This window comes from Meriones unguiculatus, chromosome 8, assembly GCF_030254825.1.
Source record: "Meriones unguiculatus strain TT.TT164.6M chromosome 8, Bangor_MerUng_6.1, whole genome shotgun sequence".
Lineage (NCBI taxonomy): Eukaryota > Metazoa > Chordata > Mammalia > Rodentia > Muridae > Meriones > Meriones unguiculatus.
The window spans coordinates 78,909,115-78,935,030 of NC_083356.1; the positions used below are offsets into that span (position 1 = coordinate 78,909,115).

The 25,916-nt window shown below is 36.4% G+C and overlaps 1 protein-coding gene across 3 annotated transcripts in view; it reads right to left on the reverse strand.

The window, feature by feature from the left end:
* Window positions 1-2,038: 2,038 nt before the first annotated feature.
* Rc3h2 (ring finger and CCCH-type domains 2) overlaps window positions 2,039-25,916 on the reverse strand; it is a 55,529-nt gene continuing 31,651 nt past the window's right edge. For 2 of the 3 annotated variants that reach the window (XM_021656946.2, XM_021656945.2), the window contains 12 exons: window positions 22,662-22,970; window positions 17,412-17,626; window positions 15,002-15,435; window positions 13,635-13,802; window positions 10,792-10,938; window positions 10,232-10,445; window positions 9,597-9,681; window positions 9,258-9,339; window positions 9,037-9,171; window positions 8,678-8,785; window positions 8,430-8,578; window positions 2,039-7,301 (listed from right to left, as the gene is read on the reverse strand). In XM_021656946.2, the coding sequence (XP_021512621.2) occupies window positions 7,106-7,301; window positions 8,430-8,578; window positions 8,678-8,785; window positions 9,037-9,171; window positions 9,258-9,339; window positions 9,597-9,681; window positions 10,232-10,445; window positions 10,792-10,938; window positions 13,635-13,802; window positions 15,002-15,435; window positions 17,412-17,626; window positions 22,662-22,970 (2,242 nt within the window). In that variant the 3' untranslated portion in view covers window positions 2,039-7,105. The remainder of the gene's footprint in view (window positions 7,302-8,429; window positions 8,579-8,677; window positions 8,786-9,036; window positions 9,172-9,257; window positions 9,340-9,596; window positions 9,682-10,231; window positions 10,446-10,791; window positions 10,939-13,634; window positions 13,803-15,001; window positions 15,436-17,411; window positions 17,627-22,661; window positions 22,971-25,916) is intronic. The other variant, XM_021656947.2, reaches the window with a different exon arrangement.

Sequence of the window (25,916 nt, forward strand, 5' to 3'; positions counted from 1 at the left end):
AAAAAAAATACTCCATTCTCTTAGATATCTATCTTAAACTTCACCTTTTATTACTGTCCATCTGACAATCACTGAGGTTGGATTCTGAGAAAAGACCTGAAGAAAGACCTGGTCATATGGGTATCCAAGCTATTCTGCATTTTGCTGTTTTGGTTTTCTTGTTTCTTGTTTTCTGTGTAATTCTGGCTGTCCTGTCTGTAGACCAGGCTGGCCTCAAACTCAGAGGTCCACCTGCCTCTGCTTCCCAAGTGCTGGGATTAAAGGTGTGCGCCACCCCCCACCCCTGAGCCAAGTATGAAATTATTTCAACAGGTATTAACCATAAAACTCTCTGAAATTTCATTTCTTTCATGAATGCTCCCTTTTCTTGCTGGATGTAAAGGTGTACACCTATGATCTCAACACTCAGTAGGATTCTAAGTTTGAGGCCAAGCTGGGCTACAGAAGACTCTACTCCTGAAATAACTCCTATCCTCTGCCTAGTTCACCTCTGCATGTCTTTTCTTCCTTCTTATTCTCTGAAGTCACTCTGTGGCTTATTCAAGACTGCATGTAACAATTATGTCTATTCTCGCAAAACAGGGTTTGTGATCTTTAAATTTCAATCCCCTAATACTGTGGAGATGTCTAATGCACTTTTTTTTTTTTTTTTTTTTTTTTTTGCACAGCCAATCTGGTCAGTTAGTTGTTCTCCTCCATCCCTAATCTTCAAGCTCATTTCTTCCTTCACCCCTGCTTGGTCAGAGAGTTAACACTTCTTACCTACAGTGATGACCTGGTCTATCTCCAGTTACATCTTTTATATCACTGCCGAAGTATCCTTTCTAAAATCTCAAAGCATTCAGCTTACGTAACTTCCAAGATTCTCTTATAGTCTCCTTAGTATGTTATTCAATGTTCATCTATCTCTTCCAGAAATGTAAATTTGGGCATATTCTCAAAAGTATCTGAATCCCTTTTCTTCTCTGAAAATAATGAGAATGATGATCTACATTATAACACTTAAACACTATCTGGAGCATATTAAGTGCTCTGAGAATTGGCTGTTTATATTAGTACTCAGTGAAGATGGTGAAGTCCCATTTCTATTTCTTTTTGTTTGTTTTTTGAGACAAGGTTTCTCTATGTAGTCTTAGCTGTCCTGGACTAGCCTTGTGGACCAGGGTGGCCTTAAACTCAGAGCAATCAACCTGCCTCTGCCCTCCTGAGTGCTGGGAAGAAAGGTATGTGCAGCCACAAAGCCCCATTTCTTAATCACACTTTCCATTTAGGTGAAAATGAATCCAACTACCATCACCATTATCTGTTTGAGAGACAGAAAAACAGAACTCTATTACCTTCTGGTTATGAGATCTTGGAAAATTATATAACATCTTAAATATACAACAATTAAAATACAAAATAAGTGCAAAGGTAAAGTAGGTCAGGAAGATAATCTGCTACTAGTTTAAAAAGTTATGCAGGATTTAAAAGCCTAGCCAGATGTTGTCTCAAGGGAAGCACCTCATCTTTGCTCAACACAACTACAATCCATCCCTTTGTGTGTAGCTCCCTGAGCTATTCAATCTGTTTTTGTTTTTTTTTTATTTTTATTTTTTTCCATTTCTACACTATGAGACTCTAGGGAAGTGGCTTATATACAGTCTTAAAGACCAGCACAGACAGGGACTTATGACATTTTCAGCTGGGTGAATACATAAAGGTACCATGGGGTCAATAAAAATGGTGCTGAGATTTAGGCCATCTTTTAGAGTTTCTTCTGAAGCCTACAAAACAACTTTCGTAACTATGACTTTGTCCTATTTATGCATCTGTCCTATCTATCCCATCTGTAAGTTCAATATTTTCTATTTTATACTACCTCCCATTTAGAAAGTGAATGAAATGTCAGACACAACTAAGAAATATTTCAACCTCTTTAAGGTGATCAATTGAGTCCCTACTTAGGGAGTGTCCTTCCAGCTTTATTAAGATATATCAGGAAAATCAAGACAACTAAAACATATCATAAACTTAACATTGACACTAAGCAAACAACTTTTAAGGTGGACAAATAATTTTATTTTGTGCATGCAAATACATGTCAAGTACTGCAAACTTTTTCCATCAATTTTCTCTCAAACACTGAAAATCATGATGCTCTATTTTGTGAACAGCCAAAGCTAATATCTCTTCACTTCAGTGCTACAGCAAAAACACACAGAATTCACTCTTTGCTATTCACTATCATCACAGCCCTCATTGTTCCATCTCTGCCCCCCATATACAGGCCTTACAAATCCTAGCCTCCCCCCTTAATCTATTCCTATAGCACAAAGGGAAACATTACAATTTGGAAATTCAAATTGAAATAAATGGAATAGAATTTATATTCCCATATATATTCCCCATTTCATTGTACAGAATTATTTTATAGTTTTAAATAGAAGCTGAGTATATGCCTTAAAAATGAGCATTAAATCCATCTTAGAGATGGTGCCTGCTTTTTACATGATGGGTGTACACCATCTTTAATTTCATTTACATTTCAATCGAACAATAGATTTGCAAAGAAAATGTCTAATACAGACGTAAAAATATTCACACTAAGCTTCACAATCGGTTGTACAATTGACAAACAGGCCTCTTTTCCCAAACTTTCCAGCTAAGCAAATTTATAAAATGTAATCAATGCAACAAGAAAAAACATTTCTCTTTCACTTCCAGGGAAAAGAATATGCAATAAACAGTATAAATGCAGACGGCAGTTGCTGCAAGCTAACCACGATACTCCCAAGTGGCTGTACAGTGGGTATGTGCAGTACAAATAAAAGCCACATGTGTTGTATCACAACTACAGTATAATTGTTTGCCCAGCTAAGAGAATGCATGCACTTCCATGCCTTGGGTTATAAAGTGAGGCCTAATTCTTGACAGGTTGATGGAATATGTGCAAATGACCTTGGCTTTTGGCAGTACTAAGTGCAGCCAGTGTCTGGTTTCCACTGGTTTGGGGGATATTTATTAAATTTTTATGTAAGAGAAAAAAAATAATTGCCAGTTTCAGACTTGGGGGCATAATTCCCCTAGAATTAAAAATAAGTCTCCACTCAAATGTGGGGTGTTCTGATCTGTGGTTTGACTCCTTGTACTCCCTTGCCAGCAAAGGGATACAAAGAAACAGCTAGTGTAAAGGAGTTACTAGCAAACTTAATCTGTAGAAAAGGGGATGCTCCTTGAGCATGCTCATCTGTGTTCTGCTTGCAGAAGGGCCCTTCTGTAGAAGGGGTTACCGTAGGTGATCCCATCAGTACTCTTGATTATAAAATCATGAGAACAGTTCTAAGACACTAAGACATAGCTGCAATGCAACTTTTCTCTTTAATGATTAGTTACCAATATTGGTGACAGTCTGCTCAGAAAACGACTCAAAGAAGCAAGGGAAGAAATACTCAGATTCACAACTGAGATCACACACTGAATCTGATTGTTACAAGTTCTATACCTGGCTAAAAAAGACAACATGGGCTTTACCACATCTAATTTTCAGAAATAGGGTAGACAGTTTTTAGACAAATTTTTCAAATGGTTAAATGATCCCACTCAAAAGTCCTAATAAATTACTGCATTCTGTAATCTTCTGTACATAAAATCAGAATGTGCTTTGTAACTTAGCCTCAATTTGAAATCTGGGTCAAAGTGATTAGGATCCATACAAATGGGAAATTTTAGTTTTTGCATGAGGTTTCATTTAATTCTCTTACTATAAGAGTAAGTAGCTATGAAAGCAGAGAATCAGTGTCACTGGCCTAAAGAAGCAGAGAATAAGTGTCACTGGCCTAAAGAGCTACCTTTTCTTGAAAAATTACAATGTACAACTGTCTCCACATACACTGACTCGGTGCATGGCACTGAAGTAAGTCATGGTAGCAAAGGCAAGAGACTCTGATTTGTGTAGGTACCAACTTGAAGGAATAAACACAGAACTCTTAGAATTCGTAAAATGCAATGAGCCCACACAAGACTAATGATGTTATAATTCACAGCATCTGAATGCCACTCAGAATAGAAACTGGACTCAGAAAACTGGCAGGAAAAAAAAAAAAGGAAACCCACACCATTTTCCCGCTTTTCAGACTTCCGACTGCCTTTTTCTCATTAGACCATAGGCGACACAAGCAGTTTAGATACCAACATTCCAGATTTTCTCTTCTATTGTGTTGTAGCCTCTGATCCCAAATGTGTTCATCATAACGTCATTTTGATAAAAGGTCAAAGTAATGTTTGCCCCTAATTTAAAAAAAGCCACATTCCAAGTCTGTTTGTACTATTTTCCTCTATGATATCAATAGGTACCATTTTGAAGAAAGGTCAGATGAACTGTTCTTTCTTCTAAAGTGGCAGAGATCCAATAGCCTTATTTCAAATTAAACTCACCAAAACAGACAGGAGGTTGTCACCACACAAAAGATGCAATATAGAATCTTGTCAACACAGAAACAATTCCTCTGTTGTTAGTGAGAAAGAGTAAACATTTGAGAATAGGAAGTTACTGTTTTATGGGATCATCTGCTGCAAGACAAGCATTGTTTAGCTATAAATGTTTGAGACACACCAATAAGGTGGGCAGGTGTACACATACACTGATGAAATGTGGTTTACTGAACAAGTAGGCAAACACCTAAGCATCCCAACCCCTCCAGCAGAGCACAGCCACGTTCAAAATTTCAATTTTAAAATTAAAAAGATAAGGTTAAATACACAAGATCAATTTATGTAGTATATAATCACCCTCAGAAAGTGCTGAAGATGTTCGTGTAGTTCTGTTGCACGGAGGGTTCTTTCCCTGAGGGCACATAAGGAGCTCTCAACTGTTAATAGGTCTCTATTTTGTAACAAAATAGCAATTTTAAAATCTTAAAAAAAAATACATTACCTTCAACATGGAAGATCTCACTATTAAATATCCATGAAATAGACAGACTGTTTTACATAACCTTTTTGGAATTACAAACAGAAAAAAGAAGTACATTGGAAGCATTTCAAATGTAATAAGCTCATATTTATAGAAAGGTTCTGATATAAATTATAACAATCATGTTCCTGTAATATCCTAGGCTAATTTATAATGTCAGAAATAAGTTAATGTAACATGGTTTAAAACTCTTGTTCCTCTTCATTTCAGGCTACAGAGTGAAATAAATAAAATGTCTTTGTAGGGATGGGGAGCACTGGCCATGGCAAAAAGGTACAGTACTAACCAAAGGAAACTAAGTCAAGGCTACTGTGCTGTTATGCTACAAACAAACATCTTCATACACTTAAGTATTAAATAAATGTGTAAGATCTTCCATACTGACACCAGAATATCAAAACTACCCCTTTGTTTCTCAGGTATTATTTACAACGTATCAGTCACCTTATGAGCATGTTCATTAAGACAGGTATCAAACACCAGTATTTACTCATTCCAATCAAGAAATTTCAGGGAAATGTCAACCCTCCCACCCCTGGAAATGTGCACAAAACTTTTATCAAAATCTTCTCTGATACAATGCTGTGGTTTTGTAAAATAACTAAATAGCTCAGACGACCAATAACATGATCCTGTTTAAGCATCTTGCTAGCAGGAGAAGCCCTTACATACAGTACACCTGGTGAAAGATCAGCTTGGCTTAAAATATTCCAGTACAATTTTCAGAGTAAACAACTTCACAGAAGTTAATTAAAAAATAATAAAAGTCAAACTAATCTTAAAGAAACAGAGAAAGAACAAAAAGACAAACTATAAGATTACTACCAGGAAGGAATGCCAGCTTTTGTTTTCAAATGTTGACTGAAATTTAAGCTTCAAAAAATACCACCCACAGAATCTGGGGCATGGCTGGTTGAGCATACTGCATACTTTCAGACGCCCAGCGAACATTTCAGTCACATTATGGCAGGGCAAAAATTATTCATGTTCTTAAGAATGGGTAAATGTTAGCCAATGTTCTACTACTACATGGTTCAAAGTCTTATCAACCTAACAGTCAGAAAACAAAGAAAATTAAACCCAACATGAAGTAACAATAAACAACACCTAACTAAAATAATGTAATGAACACCCAAATTAATTACTTTAAATTAAAGACCCAGCAATACCACCTTGTTAGTCAGTGCAAACGCTACATACAGGGTTTTCTCAAGAAAGCTGAAAGCACCTGATTCTTTTGCCAAGTCATCAGATTCAATAATGTACAGGCTTAAATCTGCATTTTAAAAAATTGCCATTACATTAGTGCATAATTTATCAAAATTGTAAAAACGATTCTGCATAACTTAGGAGAATTTAATATCTAGTACATCAGCTGAAAGACTTAGGCACTTGGTTATATTTTTAATTAATTACTTCAACAAGTAGCCTGTGTATAAATATTAACAAAGCAGAAACTATTCTTGAAAATGGAAAATTAAAAAAATTAAATGCTACAGATAAAAGCACTGCACCACACTTCTACATATAATGCAGTAAAGAAAGCTATTATATAACCCTGTAAAACTCTATGGTAAGAACATCTAACTCCACTCTTCAAAAAGAAAAGAAAAAAAAAAGAAAAAGAAAAAGCACAAAAAGAAAAAGAAAAATCCATGCAAAGTCCAATGAAAAAGATAAATAAAGCAGCTGGAATGAGATGGAAATTTCTTTCAGTGAAACATAAAATAGAAATAAGTTAGTTAATTAACTCTACTTTCACTAGATGTATCATTGTAGGATCCTGCTAGTTTAATAACTGAGTTGTTAATTTACTGTAGAAGCCATTTAAAATAGGAAATGGCTCAGTTACTGCACCGGATTGCTACAAACTCATAAAAAGCTGCTTGAAGCTTAAGTTAAATGTTGTCCAAATTCCAATAATTTCTGGAAAGTGAACGTTACCCTAGTAAAGTAAATTTTCTTTTTTTTTTTCATAATGCTAATGCAAGAGGGCTTGAAGTATCAAAGAGTCCACAGGAAATGGATGCCCCCAGTAATATCTTTTTTTTTTTAAAAAAAATATACATTATATAATATATATTATATATATAAAAAGCTAGTGTAAATGCTTCCATGGTGTGGTCACAAATTTGAAAGATGAGCCTCCTTTCAGCTGTTAACCATCTTCCCATTTGCAATAGGTTTTAAAAAGTCGTTTTTATCTTCAGACATAACGTGAGTTTTCAGAATGAGGTTGCCAACACTGACAGATGTGGTGATAGGGAGGCAGCTTGCACTGCTAATAGACACTGGGAGTGGCTGGCTAAAGCAAGATGTTACCGGTAGAATTGTTTTTTGCTCCTCCCTGCGAGAAAATAAATGATATTGAAAGTAAATTAACTTTAAGTGCAAATATATATATATATATATATATGTTACCATACATGTTTTCTAAATGCTATTTCAAACTCTAAGCCCACAGAAAAAGCCTATCTTCTTTATGAAGATATGTATTAAATGAGGGATAGATGGCTAGGTGGGTAAGAGCACTAGCTGCTTTCCCAGAGGACCTGGATTCAATTCCCAGCACCACATAGCAGTTCACAATGGTCTGTAACTCCAATCCCAGGAGACACAAAGCTCTCTGGTCTCCACGGGCATAAGGCTCGCACATGGTGCACAGACATACACGCAGGTAAAACACCCATAAACATAAAAATTAAATAACTTTTTCAAGTATTAGAAGTCACTAAAAAGGTCATATTTTCCAAATTTATGATACATATACCGATTTGATGACATATAAATTATCAAGTTTAAGACCAGGACCAAACCTTTGGCAGAAATTATACAAAATGGCAATATAATAGCCAAGAAAACCGTATCATTATTTTTAAAACAAGAAACATTTAGCCTAGGTTTTCTTTTATGTGTATCACATGTGTTCAATGTCCTTGGAGGTCACAAGAGGGAATAGGATCCCCTGAAACAAAAGTTACAGATGATTGTGAGCCACCATGTGGGTGCTGGGAACTAAACCTGGGTCCTTGGCAAAAGCAACAAGTGATCTTAACTGCTAAGCCATCTCTCCAGGCCCTTAAGAGTTTATTTTTGAGATATGGTCTTTCTATGGACTCTGTGACAGCCTAAAATGAACAAGGAACAGATTCTATCCATGCCTCCCAAGTGTTAAAATTATAGTTATGTTAATGTAGGATTTAATTTTCCATCATGTGATCTACAAGTTTGGACATACTAAAGATATATAATCTGATGCTAGAGACAAGAGAACTTTCATCCCAACAAATAGTTAAGTTTTGGTTTTAAAATAAACTGCTTTACTAGTTCAATTTTCCAAAAATACAGACTGACCAAATCATTACTTTATTATATATGGTTTCTCCCTAATAGTAAAAAGGCAAATCTAACACTACATCTAGCTAAGTATTTACACCCTATGGCCCCTGATTATGAAGGTCTGTCTAACACTCACAGAATCACATGGTCTTCACCTAAACTCTGTCTCTTCTGCTTTACTGAGTCCTTTTGGTGCTGCTGGACTGCATGACCATTTTCCACTGCTGTTCCATTCAGCAACTGATCGTTTTGAGAACCGATACCAAGTTGTATGTCTAGGATTTCCTGAGAAAATAAAATGTTAATTCTTCAATATGACAGTATTTTATGCGTTTAAATTTGCAACAGAACAAAGCCATCTGATTATCTAATTGTGGCACCTACTTCAATTTGTTCACTTTGTCCATCAGGTTCATCAGTATCAAGTGCTGAAAGCTCTAACTCAATATCTCTATCAGGCTTCGTATCTACTGTGTCTTCTGTATAATCATTCTGTAATGAAAAATATTAAATTTATATCTGCAGAACCTCTTTTAAATTAAAATGGAACCCATAATGAAACAGCTAAAAATTTCTAGCTATATCAGTTCAGAAGTCCGAGATTATACATTTATTTCTATTCAAAGTTTTAAAACGTAATCAATAATTCATTAGAACAAAGCATTAAGAAACCATAAACTCCAACACACAACTGCAGAAAGCCAAGACACTGAGCATGAACCCAAGAGGTTCAGTTTCCTTACCTCTCCATTTCTCAGTTCGATTTCCTTGCTGAGAAGATTTAAAGTAAGGTGACGGCCTTCATCCAGGGAATTCCACTTCTGCTGCATGGCCAGAGCATTAGCCTCCCTCTGAAGAAGTAATGAGTTACTCTTGGCCTCCAAGAAGAGAGAGAAAAACATATGCTTAGCTTTCAATTTTTATTATACTTTTAAAAAATCAAAGATAAATAAACAGAGCTTACCTGCTGAAGCTCAATGCTCAAAAGGTCTCCAGTACTGGAATGCTTTCTATGACCAGATAAATCTGTAACAATGAATCTGTCCCTTTAAAAAAAAATTATGTTTACTGAAGTTAAAGTGAGATATAAATCAATTAAAGCATTAATAACTACATGTTTTATAACTATCAACAATGAATGTTGTTTTAGTTATTATTCCAAATATAAAATTTGCTTCAGATATTTTTAACACAGCTCAAACTAGCAAGGCTTATTCCATAGACAACTGATAGTGATTTCAGTATTTTAAGATGCATGTAAGTTTGAGAGTAAAGCAGCTTAAGGAAATGAGAGCAGAGTTACCTTTCAATATAGTGTGCTGATGATGTGGCTTCACTGCCATATGAACTCCACCTTGAATCGACAGCATTGACATAAGGGACATAATCTGTAGGGAACACAAAGAAACAATCAGAGAAAAAGAAAATAAGACAGACATGGTGGTACACATCTGTAACCCCAGCACTAAGGAGGCTGAGGCAGGAAGACTGCCACAAGTTTGAGGCCAGCTGGGATATAGAATGAAACCCCATCTTAAAAAAATAAAAAGACAAAAGAAATTTTTGTTTTTGTTTTTTGAGACAGAATTTCTCTGTGTAGCCATGGCTGTCTTGGACTCACTTTGTAGACCAGGCTGGCCTTGTACTCACAGAGATCTGCCTGCCTCTGCCTCCCCAAGTGCTAAGATTACAGGCATGCACCTTTGCCTGTTGAAATTTTAAAAATCAGTACATATATAAAAATATATATTTGGAAAACGGCTGCACATTTTCCCCACTAGCCAAAGGTTCTGTCTAAGCCACTGCATTCTCAGTTTAGTATGTGGAATTCTCATGTTATTGCAGTTATTAAATGGAACGCCTTCCATCTCACAGGAGTAAGGCAGGAGTAAGAAGAACGTGACAAAAACATTCTTTGGTATTAATAAAATGGATTACCTGATACACTGATGGGCTTAGTTGCACTTCCTTGGGAAGCAGTGGCCTGGACTGGATCTGTTGTATGGTAACCTGTTCGAGAGGATCGGGAAATTGCACCCCACTTTGAGATAATGGGTCCATCACTAAAGGGAATAATAGGGTCTTCTTCTTTTGTCCTTCTCTGAGTTTCAAATAAATGCACTCTTCTCTTCACATCCCCACTGTCCAGGTCCTGAATAAACCAAAAAATACTAGTGAAAAAGCTGCTGGTGATTACTGTAGCTAACATAAAGTATGTTCTAAAAGGACACATGATTAGAATTAGGCATTTCTGTCAATTGCATACTAACTTTAGATCTCAATGGTATATAACAACTATATTAAACTACCAAACTATGATAAATAACTGAAATGTTACATAATATTTACTTTGTTTAAAAAAAATTTCCCTACTACTTATAGGTAAGTTATAGAACCAGAATATAAAAGGCTAAAAGCATTCACTCTAAAATTTAAGACATCAACATTATCTTTCATACCTCCAAAGCCCCCCTTTCCCCAATCAAGCAAAATCATACCATTAGCACAGCATTTGAATTAGCAATTACGTCTTTGGGCTCTGAATCAATGGCATTAATACAAGAGCCTATGGTGCCACAAGACCAGGGAGAATAATGGGAAAGATGGTCTTCCTCAAATTTTGTGCCACTCACACTCTCAGAGAACTGTTTTAAAAAAGGAAAGAAGGAAAAATTAGTATGAAACCTAACTTTACAAGCTTGTAACTAACATGGAGTAATTATTATACAAGTAAAGTATCATATAGTTAATAATTAAACTCTTTCCCATAAGTAATGTAATAGCTGGGCATGCTGGCTCTCTTCTATAATAACCATCATTTGGTAGTCTAAGAACTGCATGGAGCTCAAGGTCAACTGGGCAATATACTGAGTTCCACTCCAGCCTGGCTGTGTGGAGCAAAACTCCTTGCAAAAAGAATGAAACAAATAAATAACAGATTGGCTCTAAGCAAATTCATTTATAGAAAACAGCATACTTTCCCCCTTTTTCTTATCAGTTATTTATTCTACACCTTCTTTCACTTTTCCCTTGTAAGTGATCTTTAATTTTTTTTAAATGCTTAAATTTCATTTTAGTTATTTAGTGTGTATGCACACATGTGTGTGATGTGTGGGTAGAAGCCACAAGATAACCTGTGGGAGCTGCTTCTCTTCCTCTACCACGTGGGTCCCAGGAATCAAGCTAAAGGTATCAGGCTCTGCAGCAAGCACCCCTACTTCCTAAGCTGCCTTACTGTCCTGTAAGTGCTCTTATAAAATTCCTGACCAATACTATAAAAATCAATTAACAATGACACATCATCATAGTATGTCATGTTTTAAAAAGAATGAGGAAAAATTAACTTAAGACAGCACAATTCATGTCTTAAAGCAGTCTGTAAATCTCAAGAAAAAAATGTAGCATATAAAGAAATATAATTAATAAATCATACAGTATTAAATAACAAATGGAATTCAAAGGCAGCTCTGAAGAAAGAAAAAAAAACAGATATGAAAGGAAATACAAGGTAATTAGTAATATTACCAAGACACTAAAGTTTTAAGGACCATTAAATTTAGTTTATTTATTATAGAGATAGGAAAACCAAGGAACAAAAAAATCAAATATTTTGTCCTCAGTAATGCTATTTGTCAATGGCAGACCTTATTTCTTAAAGTATATTCTATAAAATAATAAAAATATATCACCCTATAAAAATGGTATCTCTCAATCATTGTCACACAAAATGGTATGTCTCACTCATTCTTTTGAGGCAGTCTCAGTTTAGTAAGGTGAATATGAATAGGTTAAAAATGCAATGTTTTATAACATACTCATGAACAGAAATATGTATCTAATATGGGTGTTCTAGCTTACATCTGCACATCTTACATTACTATAAATCTGAGATTATCCTGAACTACTTAGCAAAACACTGTCTAAACAAACAAGATTAGGGGATGTAGAAATGGCTCAGCAGTTGAGTGTGCATGCTGTTATTCTAGAGTACTTGAGCTTGGTTCTAGCATGCACATTGCACAGCTGACAACCTCCTCTAACTCCAGTTCCAGGGAATCCAATACCCTCTTCTGGCCTCTTGTGGGCACATGTATACATGGTATATACTCACGTAAACACAAAGATACACATTGATATAAAAGTAAAAGTAAATCATAAAAACAAACAGAAAACCAAACAGAACAAAACAAAACCCATCAAATTAAATTAAAAATAAATGTGTATGTATGTATAGCTAAAACTATGCCAAAACAATCCAGTGGCAAAAAGTACAAAGGAAACAAATTTGACCAAGCTGATAATTAGGGAAGTGATATAATTATATGCAACTTATTATGAGTCTTTAAATTTTGTATGTCTGACGCTTTTCATAATAAGAAAGATTTTAAAAACTGTTTTGTTTTTTGTACCAGAAACACTAAGGGCCAGGAATAAATCAGAGAGAGTATGTGTGTTAAAATATTTTTCTCCAGACAGGTCACCGTGGCATACACCTTTAATCCCGGCACTTGGGAGGCAAAGGTGGATCTCTATGAGTTCTAGACCAGCCTGGTCTACAAAGAGAGTTCCAGGACAGCCAGGGCTACACCGAAAAACCCTGTCTCAAAAACAAAACAAAACCAACCCAAAAACAAAAATCATTTTTCCCCCATAAATATATTGTATTTAGAGAATAAAATATATACACACACAAAACATACAATAAAAGAGGAAGAACAGAAATCATCTTGTCATAGACTTGTTTTGTATTAACAAACAATAATTAACAAGAATATTAATAGCAGAAATAATGCTGCAGGCATTTCTACACTTTTTGAGAAACAGAAAAAAATTATTAGGATTCAAATTCCAGGTATTTATAAGCTGAAAAATCCTGGGCAAATTACAACCGCCTTGGGTATTAACCTATAAAATAGGGACAATACTTGCCCTCTACAGTTTCTGTGAGAATAAAATAAAAATACCATTTTAAAAAAGTAGCTGCTAGATATATGGTAGGTATCTTATTTTGAAGTATGCACCAACTGGATGTTAGGGTGAAGCTCAGTGGTAGAGGATGTGAAAGGCTCTGGGTTTAGACCTAGCCCAAAACCAAACAGCCAAGAAACATAACAATGAAAATATAAAGTTTTAAGTCTACTGCTGCAAAGCTTTAGTAATCCTGTAAAGGATTCTTGTCTTGAGACTCTCCTAACACCTAGCCATAGTTTACACACGAACTGTTTACTGAACTAAATTCAACTCCATACAAAACCATTACAAACTATCCAAAATAGTTAGCATTAGTGAAAGTCAGCTGTTTGACCACTCATGATCAATAAGTGGTTAGAACCTTTCTTACATCGGTTCGGAAGTCTACACTGAACAGAGGAGAAGGTGGTGTTGGTGACTGTGCTGCCACAGGAAGAGTTGAAGAGACAGGTGCTTTCTGGGTATGGTACTGTGCCCACTGATCTGGCTTTCTTCTTAACTGTTCCTCACAACTAGTCTTCAAATGACCACAAGGTTCCTAAAAGGGATAAAAGAAAGATATCTTGTTCACCTGTACGGTGACAAATAAATTTAACATTATTATTCTATGAGAATAATGTAAAAAGTTTAATCTTGTACACACACACACACATATAAACAGAGAGAGAGAGAGAGAGAGAGAGAGAGAGAGAGAGAAAGAGCAGAGACACTGCCTTAGCATCTAGTGTTTTCTCCATATACTCAAAGAAAAAGGTTAACATACTCAGCTAAAGTGAAAGTTTTGGTTTCTTTAAAAACTCAGTTATGTAAATATATTTTTGTTGTAATCCCAAATGTGGGATGTAGGAATGTCTTTAGTTTATCCACAGCTGGTAACAGCCTAGTGAGAGGGCGCATGATACTTGTCAGCTGAAAACTGCCTCCTAGTGTGTGTGTGTGTGTGTGAGGGGGGAGCACAGTTTCTGCCAGTTGGAAAACATCCTTATTCAGACTCTGATAGGGTATAAATAGGAGAGAGAGACAGAGACAGAGAATGCTGTCCAAATGCTCCTAGAGAAAAACAGTCCAGAGAATGCTTTGAGGAGGCTGCTGCTGCTTGGTTCTGCTGCTGCTGTTTGGCAGAACTGCTGGAATCCTGAGTGGAATCATCCCAAGGAACTAAGTCTAAAGAGGTGTATATCCCCTGTCCCTATTAACCATCTTTCTCCTACCTAGGGTCAGGGGATTGAAGGGAGATAGAGGTGTTTAAGAACCCCCAATAAAGTAGGTTTAAAAAAAAAAAATCAAAACCTACACTCAGCTGATATCAAATAAAATGTGAGCACTCACTTTTCTAGTTTAGAAGTCTGTATACATGTGAAGCTACTGAAAAGAGGCCTTGCTTATCCTTGTATCTTCAGGCTTGTTTTTAAACTTTTGCATCAGTTCCTAATTGAACATAACAATGTTTGAACATTGCTATGTGTACCAAATCTAGTTCCCAGAGCTTTTGTGGGTTTTGTTTTTTGTTTTCTTAATCTCATCAAACAGTCTTAAAAGTAGGCACTACTTTTATTTCACTCAAATAGATGAAAGAAAAGAACAAAAAACAAAAAGAACAACAAAAATATGAGCCATACAAAGGTCAAGTAACTTCTCCAAATCACACAGTTAATAAGAAGCTGTCTGGTTTGACTCAAGACACAAAGATCTCAACTAACACATGATAGCAACATTTCTATTTTCAACATCACTTACCCTTGGTAAAGGCACAGTTGTCCTTGGCTCATTTGGTGGCTGACAAGCCACTGAATAATATCCATCTAATGAGTTATATCTTTCCCGTAAAGATGTCTGATAGACAGACGAGTGCATAACATCCATTGGAGGTAAAGAATTGCTTCTAATAATGTCATCTCGTTGGTACATAGCTGGGCGCCAGATACGCCTGCTGTCATACACAGGAGCATACATTCCAGAGGGTACTGGGGGAACTGGTCCATACTGCTGCGGAGGAGGAGGTTGGTAAGGAGAAGAATTCATTCGATCTCGAGGGGAAAATGTACTGTAATGATCAGCATATGGCATGGAGGCAGGTGGGAGGGAGGACTCTGGAACATTACTGGACCTCACAAATCGAGGAACACAGGGAGTCACACCAGCTGGTACCGTTGGAGGTGGTGGGTAGTATCCTTGAAAATTGGAAAGAGAAATATTCAATATAACATCTTAGTAAAAACCAACATTTTATAATGGTTTTAAATCCAAAGCAGCCATGAATGTAAGCAAAATATAATTAGCACTGATCTTTACAAACTGTATTATTGTCAAGACACCATTATATTAATATCAACATTCAACACTGTTAAAACTATTCTTTAAAATCAAACTACAGAGCTGCTGGTAGATGGCAGACTAATTTCTATTTAGTGAATCTTTTGCATGTTTCTAAATAAGTAATTAGTTGTATCACTGACTCTAACGAAGCACTTTGGGTTCAGAGTTGAAAGATCTCTTTCAGAATTTATTTTATTCATTTTCATTTCAAATCGTACAAAACAAAACATAACCCCAAAAAAACAGGTGGCACTCTCCCTTAATCCCATAATTGCAAGGCAGATCTTTTAAGTTTTTTAGGACATCCTGATTTATGAATTTCAAACCAGCCAGGTCTAGCTATATATGTATTTTAAGACCCTGTCTCAAAATAGGTAAATAAAAAAAATATAAGAGCAAGGTTATAGAGATGGCTCAGTGGTTAAGAGCACTTGTTGGCCAGGCATGGTGGTACATGCTTGAAATCCCAGCACTTTAGGAAGGCAGAGTCAGGTGGATCTCTGTGAGTTCGAGGCCACCCTGGTCTTTCTTTAAAGTGAATCCAAGACTGCCAAAGCTATACAGAGAAATCCTGCCTCAAAACACCTACCCACCCCGACACACACACCACTTTCCGGCACACACAGAGCAGCTCACAGCCATTGATAGCCCCAGTTCCAAGAACACTGCAAACATGTGTTACACACACGCACATATGAATACTCACATACATAAGAATAAAAATATTTTTAAACAATGCACAAAACCATGAAATATCATTTCATCAAGGTAATTTATGGAATTTATATTTGATTCTTACAAATGACAACTATTAGCATCTAAGTAAAAGAATGAAAGAGATGTATCTCTAACCACTTATAAAAATTAATTCAGTATGGATTAAAGATCTCTATGTATGAGCTGGAACTATAAACCTACTAGAAGAAAACATGAGAAATGCTTCGAAGTATTAGGAACAAGAGAGTTTTTTGGAAGAAACAAAAGCACAAACACAAAGGCAAATCAGGTACACAGAACTATATCAAATCAAAAAACTCATTAGAAAAAACTCATTAGACTGTAGAGACAGTCAACAGAATGAAACAAAATATTTACAAGCTACATGTGATAAATGCAATTAAAAACAAATCAACTTGATAAATATAAGTACTAGAACTAAATAAACATTTGTCAAAAGAAAACATTCATATGGCCAACTAGTATAATGAAAATATTTAACATTAGTAATATTTTAGAATACACAAATAAAAAAAATTACCTCATTCCATGGCTGTTATTAAAAAAAAAAAAAAAAAAGGGCCAGCCAACAATATGGCTCAGTTGGTAAAAAGCACCCATCATGTGGACTTAAGTTCACCCCAAGTTCAATACCAAAACCCACATGAGGGAAACAAGAGAACTGGCACAGAAATTAGCCCAACACAAACACACACAAAAATCCAAAGATATTAAGCACTGACCAGGTTGTATAGCAATACAAATTCCTACACACCACGGATGACAATATAAAAATCCTATGCACATAGGTATATGAATGGTACAAATGTTAATGAAAATATACCAGTACTAAAATAATAGCCTTTACTGTTTTGTTTTGAGACATGTAGTAAAGCTGGCCTTGAACTCACTATGTAGGCTTTGACTTCTTGATCCTCCCTGCCACAATCTACCAAGTGGGAGAATTACAAACTAAAAGAAAAGATCTCTTAGGGTAGGAAGAAACTTACGGTTCACAGAGTGAAATTAATTTATTAATGTAAATAGTCTAGATGTTCATTTATTTACTCACTCATTTGCTTCTTTGTTCTTAAAATTGACTAAAATTACTTACCTGTTTGTGGGTATTGTGGGACTTCAAAAGGTATCTGAGTCCTTGGATCTTGAAAATACTGAATGCTTTCAGAATGCTGAGGATATACTGGAACTCTAGTTAGAAATGGGCTTGATTTGGGAGGCACGGAATTCAGCTCTGTTCCAAAATTAGAGGGCCCAGAAGAGGTAGCTGCTGCATTACTTACAGGAGTCTTGGGTGGAGAACCAATTTTACTAGAAAGAATATAATAAAGAGCAAAAGACAACTCACTATGATCACTAAGTCTTCCTTGGAATTTTTTTTTTTCATAAAAGTGTAAGGTAAAACTATCAATAGAAAACATATCAGGTATTTCAACAGGGGAAAATATCTGGCAAAAAAATGTAATGCTTCCTCACACTATAATGTCCAAGATCATGTATTAAAGGATTTCATATTCTGGTGAGGTTGACAAGATATAAAAATGAACTCCAGTCACTAAACTGACTTTTCAGCTGATTCTGACTCATTCTTTGAAGATTTTTCTGTTGTAAAAATCAAAAGCCAACAACAAAAGAACAACAATCTCACTCAGCGAGTTTAAAAAGTAAATAACACAGTCTATAAGTAAGTCTATAAGAAGTCTCTGAGGTGAAAATAGTAAAAAACAATTTGATTAGCTAAAATCTAATCCAAGAAAAGCCCACTTTTGTCTATTCTGTTATCTCTATTTTGTCTGGCACCTAGAAAACAGTTCCTGGCTTGGAGTAGGCACTAAGTGAACATTTGTTGAATAAATAAAATATATCCTGGCACCAAGTGATTACTTAATAAATACCTACTGAGCGAATGTAATGCCAATTAATTTTTATTGTTTTAATATAAAAGGATTTTCTTGGTTGAATAAGAGAATCTTATTAGGACATTCTTGCTCCCTTTCAAAGGCTTTAAAAACTCTTCAGAGCTTTTTCCCCCCCCTCTTTTTCGAGACAAGGGTTCTCTGGGTAGCCTTGGCTGTCCTGGACTCAATGGCCTCACAGAGACCCGCCTGCATCTGCCTCCCCAAGTGCTGGGATTAAAGGTGTGTGCCACCACCCCCAACTTAACTCTTGAGAGCTTTAAAGATAAGCATTAAGTTAGGGACTTAGAAAAGTCCTTGTAAGACTAGAGTATAAAATAGTAAAGGAATATGGGCTGCCTTTGAATATAGCACAAGAGATTTGTCTAGAGGAAGTTTACTTCTGTGGTAGACTGTATCAAAACTAAAGAAGGGCGGATAACTAGGTAGTTGTGCACTAATGTCTTGGCTTAGAGTTTAAAAATATTCTTTTAATAAACACTAACAACAAGAAAAATAATTTTTTCCTTATAAAAAACAAACTTGTAGCCAAGCATGGTGGCACTCATCTGTGATCCCAGCACTTGGGAGGCAGTAGTAGTCAGATCTCTGTGAGTCTGAGGCCAGCCTGGTCTACAAAGAGAGACCAGGGCAGCCAGGGCTAAATATAGAGAAACCCTGCCTTGAAAACAACAACAAAACAAAACAACAAACATTTATGGCGCTCTTACTGAGTACCTAATGCACTAGGCTAAATGTTTTACACATAGTATCAAGTGCTTTCTATGCCACAATGTTATGCACTATAAAACAAAACAAACAAACAAACAAACAAAAACCTGAGGTTAGCACTTTGAAATGGAAGATTCTTAAGACTTACAGAAAATAGGTATTAAAATTAGTGACAAAGTAAATTAACTCACTGGCTCATGACATCATCGTGCGAGCCTTCCTACACACTTGGTTAAGGGCAAAACAAATCTTCTGTCTTACCCTCAACAAGGAACCAGATACCTCTGGTTTTATTACCCCACATGACTTCTGATTCCAGTCCCTTTTCCCAGGCAATTCCCCTCACATCTCCATGGTTTTGTCTGCTTCATCTATCCATAAGGATCTCCCTGCTACTATTATCTACACGTTGGGAGATAACAACAGGTATCACAACTTCATCTCTAAAAGCCTCTCAAGCTCTTCTCCCAAAAGACTCAAGTACAGATATTCCCTTGTTCCAATACCATAAAACCAGTCAAAACATATCATTTGGCATCTATCTACTTCTAGATCTGATGCCACAATTGCACTAGAAAACTGTCAAAGGCAGAGACTATCTGGCTCATTTTCATTAAGGACATCAGTTGGTCTCATGTACTAGGTGATCCATATTAACATGAATAAGCAGTTTTTCTCTATCTTTCAGTTTTAAATTGTTTTGTTACCTTTCCTCATGTGTGCATGCAAATGTCTAAGTCAGAACAACCTGTAGACATTCCTTACAACACTTACAACATTCCTTACAACAGGTTGTTAGGCCTGGCAGCAAGAGACTATTTCCCTGACAATCCATCTTGCCAGCCCTTACAAACACTTTTCTTTTTATACCTAATCACTTATGTGTGTTTATGTGTATTTACTGGCATGCACATGCCAAAGAGTACATATGAAGAACAAGAGGATAACTTCTGGGAGTCCATTCTCTCCTTCCCCCATATGGTTTCAGGGAACTAAACTTAGGTCATCAGGCTAGGTGGCAAGAGCCTTTATCAAAGCATTGAATCATTTCACCAGCCCTGTCCATTGCCTAAGTTATAGAGCAAGTGCCTAAAATATAAAAAGACCTGGGCTTTATTCCCAGACCAAAGGAAAAAAAGAAAGTTAAAAACTCGAACTATAACTCATGGTTTAAGGTACGTATCATCAACTTCTGATAAATTCCTAAGATTTTCCATCTACCATCAGAAAACCTGTACTCATTTCCTTCCTCTTTCACTCCCTATTTCTACTCCATCCTTAGCTCCCACCAGTGACTATTGGACTTCTATCTCTACAAATTTGCCAATTTTGGACATTTTTGTTATATTGAACTGCAAATTGCATTTTGTAACTAGCTTCTTTCATTAAGCACAAATTTTTCTCTCTTGGAAGTGGATACTGAAACTGGAGCCTTGTGGGAGTTGGCAAGCATGCCACTACTGACCTATATATCCATGGCCTATTTTTAACATTCTCTTTCCATTTTTTTTTTTTGGAGGGGTGGTGGTGGTGGCAAGTTCTTAATAATTTGTCCATGCTGGCCTTAAATTTCCTCTGTATCCAAGGCTAGCATTAATCTTGGGATCCTAATAATTCAACCTACCAAGTGCCTGAGACTATGCAAACATGCACCACCAGGCCTGGTATAGTATATATCCAGGGTTAATCAACATGTGACACTTAAAGGTACTTTGGCGATTTTTACGGCTGAATAACAAAACCCACTGTATAGATATGATAGTTTTATAATGTTACTTTGCCAAAACCTTCAGAATTCTATTTTCTAAACATATAGCAAAAAGTTTTTATAGACTCATAAGGTTTTCATAGCCTGATAACAGCCAGTATATATCAGTCAGTAACATAAACCTTCAGATATATAAATGAGTTGTCTGGTATGAGGGACAAACTGAGGGCATTGCACATGCTTGTCCACTGAGATAATCTCCACCACAAACATTCAGTTTTCAGTTTTCTAAGGCTAGCCCTAATACTTTATAAATCTACCAACAAACTTAAACCACACTGTTCCCCCCCAAACGTGCTATACTACACTAGAAATGTGAAATACTCCTATCTTTTTAGCTAATGTGCTTTATTTGTATAAATGTTATATCCACATCCTATAGCATTATGAGTCCTTTAAAGGCTGAGATATCTAGTTTTCAGATATTTCTAACAATGCCAGTGACAAAGCATGGAATGGGTACACAGTAACATTTGTGAAGTAGTCAATATTTTTAATGTATCTTTTCCCAAATACATCTAGTGAAGATCATTTTAAAAAATTTCTATTACATGCTGAACTACACAAGTTGAAAAGATTATCTTTAACTTTTAATTATCTTTATGACATTAAGTCATTAGAAGTTTACTATGTGCCAAGCATGATGCTTTTTCTCCAGTAGGCATATACTAGTACTGACAAACTTCAAGGACAATGAAATCTGAAAATGCTTTTAACTTCAATTTCTAAACCTCAAAATGTAAGACTGGAGTAACTTCCAATTATCTGAAAGTTTCAGCACTTTTTATGAGGTTAAAAAAATTAATTTAAAAAATTCATTTGGAGCTCCACAAGGAGAACAACAGAACCAAAAAATCTAGACACAGGGATGTCTTCTGAGATACCAAGGACCATTCATGGAGATAACCTAGAACCCCTGGCACAAATGGAGCTCATGGTAGTTCACTGTCCAAGTGGGTTCCCTAGTAATGGGAACAGGGGCTGTCTCTGGCATGAACTGATTGGTCTGCTCTTTGATCACCTCCCCCTCAGGGGGGTGCAGCCTTACCAGGCCACTGAGGAAGACAATGCACCAAAACTGCAGAGACCTGATAGGCTAGGGTCAGATGGAATGGGAAGACGACCTCCCCTATCAGTGGACTGGGGGAGGGGCATGGGAGGGAGGTTGGGACTGGGAGGGGGAAAAGGAGGGAGTTACAGGTAGGATACAAAGTGAATAAACTGTAATTAATAAAAAATAAAAATTCATTTGTCAAATGAAGTCTAATGTTGTCAGTCAACAACAACAACAACGGTGGTAAAAATGAGGCAGAGTGGCTGCTAATGGGCAGGCACTGTTCAAAAAAAGTACAGCACTAACTCAAATTTCACCATCAGGAAATGAAGTACTTGACCACTGAGCTACACACCTAGCCCATGAAGAAGATATTGTAATTTTGTGAGTATTTCAAGGTAGACAGATAAAATAACTGGTTTGGCATACAATTAACAGTAGGAAAAAGCAAGGCACAATTTGAGCCCAAGGATCTTGGCTCCCAAGAGTTTACCCTTAATTATACACCATTACAAAGAATGCAGTAGAATCTGACTGAAACAGTTAGCTATATATTCAAGCTTCTCACCTGTTTAGGTTTCTACTTAGCTCCTTTTGATCTTCTCTATGAACTTAATACTGGAACTCAAGAAAATAAAATATGGAAACCCCAATTCTGGCCCAATATAATATAGTTGAAAAAAAACAAAACTCACGAGTTGAAGCAACTTTTCAAGTTTGCAGAGCTATTTAGTCACATAGTGAGGATTAGAACTCAAATTTCTTTGTATTTAGTATTTTCCTCTATTACATGAATAACTGCATAAAAATTTCAATTTACTATTGTACCCTAGGATGAAAAAAAGAGGTTACTTCTAACAGGGAAAAAGAATGCTATTATCCTCACTCAATACCTACTTTTCGGACACAGACTCTGCAGAGGACCCAGCAGCGTTCTGGCCATTAGTGCCAACCTTCCCAACTTTCTTCACAGTCTCCAGAGTCCTTACTCCACTGTCAGCACTTCGTGGGATTAGCTGGGAAACACTGCTTTCTGCATTTGAAATTCCATTTGTGCTTGGAACAATTTTCCCAGTTGTTTCAGTACTTCCTATGACAGAAATGACATTTCCGGCTGTGGTTGTGACAGTGCTGTTTACACCAACTTTATTCAGAAGAGGAAACGTTCTTACAGTCGCACTCATCTTTTTGTTCCTTAATCGGTACCTGTTAAAATAATTAACATGTTTGTACTGCTTTCGATTTTAATCTGAAAACACAGAAAGAAAAATGTTTAAAAAAGAAAACAGCTCTGAAAATTCTTCAACTAAGTATCAGATACTCAATGTCACATATGCATGTAACATACATGCAAATACAGGCACATAACTGATATAGCAAGCAAGGTATGCATGCACTCAAAGCTTTCTGAAAGAGTGGGGTTTGAAAATCTATTTTTATGTGGTACCCAAAGCACCAAATTCTGAAAGTAACACAGAACTAACAGGAAAGAATACAAGAGTTAAAATCATTCTCTGCTGTGATTAAATTATACAAGCAGAGCATAATTTTAAAGAAACACTAAAAAACTCAAAACCTCCTTTTTAAACTTTATATCAAAACACAGATCTTTTAAACTCTTCCTAAATGAGTTTAAGTCTAAAGAAATATTTCTATCACAGATATTTCTGATATTACATTTATTTATGAAGTCTGGATAGAACAGTGATATAAGTCTTGGTCCTGTTCTCTCAATATTTCTAAGTGGTCAACACAACAAAAAACACTTGGGGTTACTATGCTTAAATTACTCAATTACTGTTACACTCCAACATGATGATCATGATGAATAATGCTTGTGTAATAGTTTCTGCTTTAGCTCTTAAGCATCTTATAGATGCTTATAACAAATGTTTATAACAAATCTATCATTCAGTCCTTTCACTGTCTCTGTCTCTTATATATAACACTGGAAGAAAATTTCAATAAAAGATGAGTACCCACAGATAAGACTGGATAGTGGAGGAATAAAATAAAATAGCAAAACCAAAAATCAACAACCCTTAGAGTGACTAGATCACACACCACATAGGCACAGGGGTTGGAAACCCAGTGAATACTTCCTAAAGGAGAAGGAAGAGCATGAGCAGATTTATACTTTAGAAAGGCAAACTGTTACCACCAAAGGGGAAGGAATCCCATTTTCTTCAATGTGTTCTCTGAAATGTCTTCATTCTACTCTTCAAAGTTCTTAAGGAAAATGGCTAGTTAATTCAAATACATATCCTTTTTTCTCTCTCTATAAAATTAAATGAGCGTGCTGTGCTCGTGTCCCAGCTAGACTGTTAGTCAGCAAACCTGAGCCATAATCCTATTGCCTCCGACACCCATTAAAGCTGGCGTACAGGCAGCTGTGAGGGATACCTAGCTTGTTACACTAGTGCTGGGATCTAAACAATGGTCCTCATAATTGTGGAACAAGCATTTTTAAACAGTAGTCCATTCTTCCAGCCCTGTAAGTCCATATTCTTAAGTTTGGTCAATGAACAAAATTTTCTTTGGGAAAAGTAAAACATAAGAAATTGCGTCAAATGAGTGAAGAGAGGGTATATGCACAGGGCTCCTGGTCACCAAAGCCATGGATTTAGAATCTAACCCTCACATCTGAAATGACCAATTCTTTTCAAATCATGAGCACCTTCAAGTACTGCCTCACTCATGTCACAACCCACTACCAATCACTAATACCTCCCCTGTATCTTTGACTCCTTAGTCATAGAGTATACAAGGAATGGTCCACAATTACACAACTTATCTGACAAAATCTAGTACTTACTCTGTACTTGTTCACAAACTAGCTAAACGTTACTGTTTTGGGTGGGGCGAGACAATCATGTGGTAAAGACCAAAATTTGAATATTTATATAAAATCACCAAGCAATTCATTGATGTATGTCTTTCCTAACTTTACTTTCTTATCTTTAACATTCCTTTTTCCTCCTCAGCTCCTCCAAACCTGACAATACTGCTTCCTTGTTAATAGAGAAAACACAAAGAACTCTCTATCACCAGTTCCATTAATTTCCTGCACCTGTAACACCACAGTCTTTGTAAGACAAAGAAGCAGAATTCCAGTTCCTAAGGTTAATTTATATTCCAGGGCTCAGTCTTATCTGCCTTCTCATGGACTTCACTCCTGTAATTATTTTTATTTCTTCCTTGTGCTGTTACTTTAGGCAGGGGTCTGTTTAAATGTCAGATGCTCTGATAACTGCTCCTGGAATACCCTACTAAAATGTCTGTCTAGGGCTGGAGAGATGGCTCAGCGGTTAAGAGCACTGGCTGCTCTTCCAGAGGTCCTGAGTTCAATACGCAGCAACCACATGGTGTTTCACAACCATCTGCAATGGAATCTGATTTTCTCTTCTGGTGTGCATGAAAACAGAGTGTTTATATACATAAATTAAATAAATAAATCTTTAAAAAAATGTCTATCTATCGCTGGGAAGTGGGGGCGTATGCCTTTAATCCCAGCACTAGGGAGGCAGAGTAAGTGGATCTCTATGAGTCTGAGACCAGCCTGGTCTACAGACTGAGTTCCAGATGGCCAGAGGCACACAGAGAAACCTTGTCTCAAATACAGTAACAAGTCTATCTACTTGATATGTTTTCTATTTATTTGCTGCATGTCAGTCTCTAACCATATCCAGGACAGGGATTTTTGTCTTTCCTACATACCACTCTAAATATGAGTGCCTGTGCATACCAGATATTTCAAGATACCTTTGCTACCCTGAATGAGTACTCAGCTTCTTTTTTGTTTGTTTGGTTTTTTTGAGACAGGGCTTCTCTGTGTAGCCCTAGCTCTCCTGAAACTTGCACTGTAGACCAGGCTGTCCTTGAACACATAGAGATCTGCCTCCCTCTGCCTCCCTGAGTGCTGGGATTAAACGCATGCACCATTGCCTGGCAAGCTTCAAATTTTGTATGGCCAAGACACTACAAAGTTCTCTGCCCTAATACCTGCTCCATTTAAGAAAAAGATAAATTCAGTTATGTAGGGTAAACAACTTGGGAGTCACTGTTGATTACTTTTTTTAAAAAAATAGTGGCTTCTGTTTTAAAAACAATTATTTTTTTTCTTTGTGTGTCTCTGTGCCTTTTGTCTATACA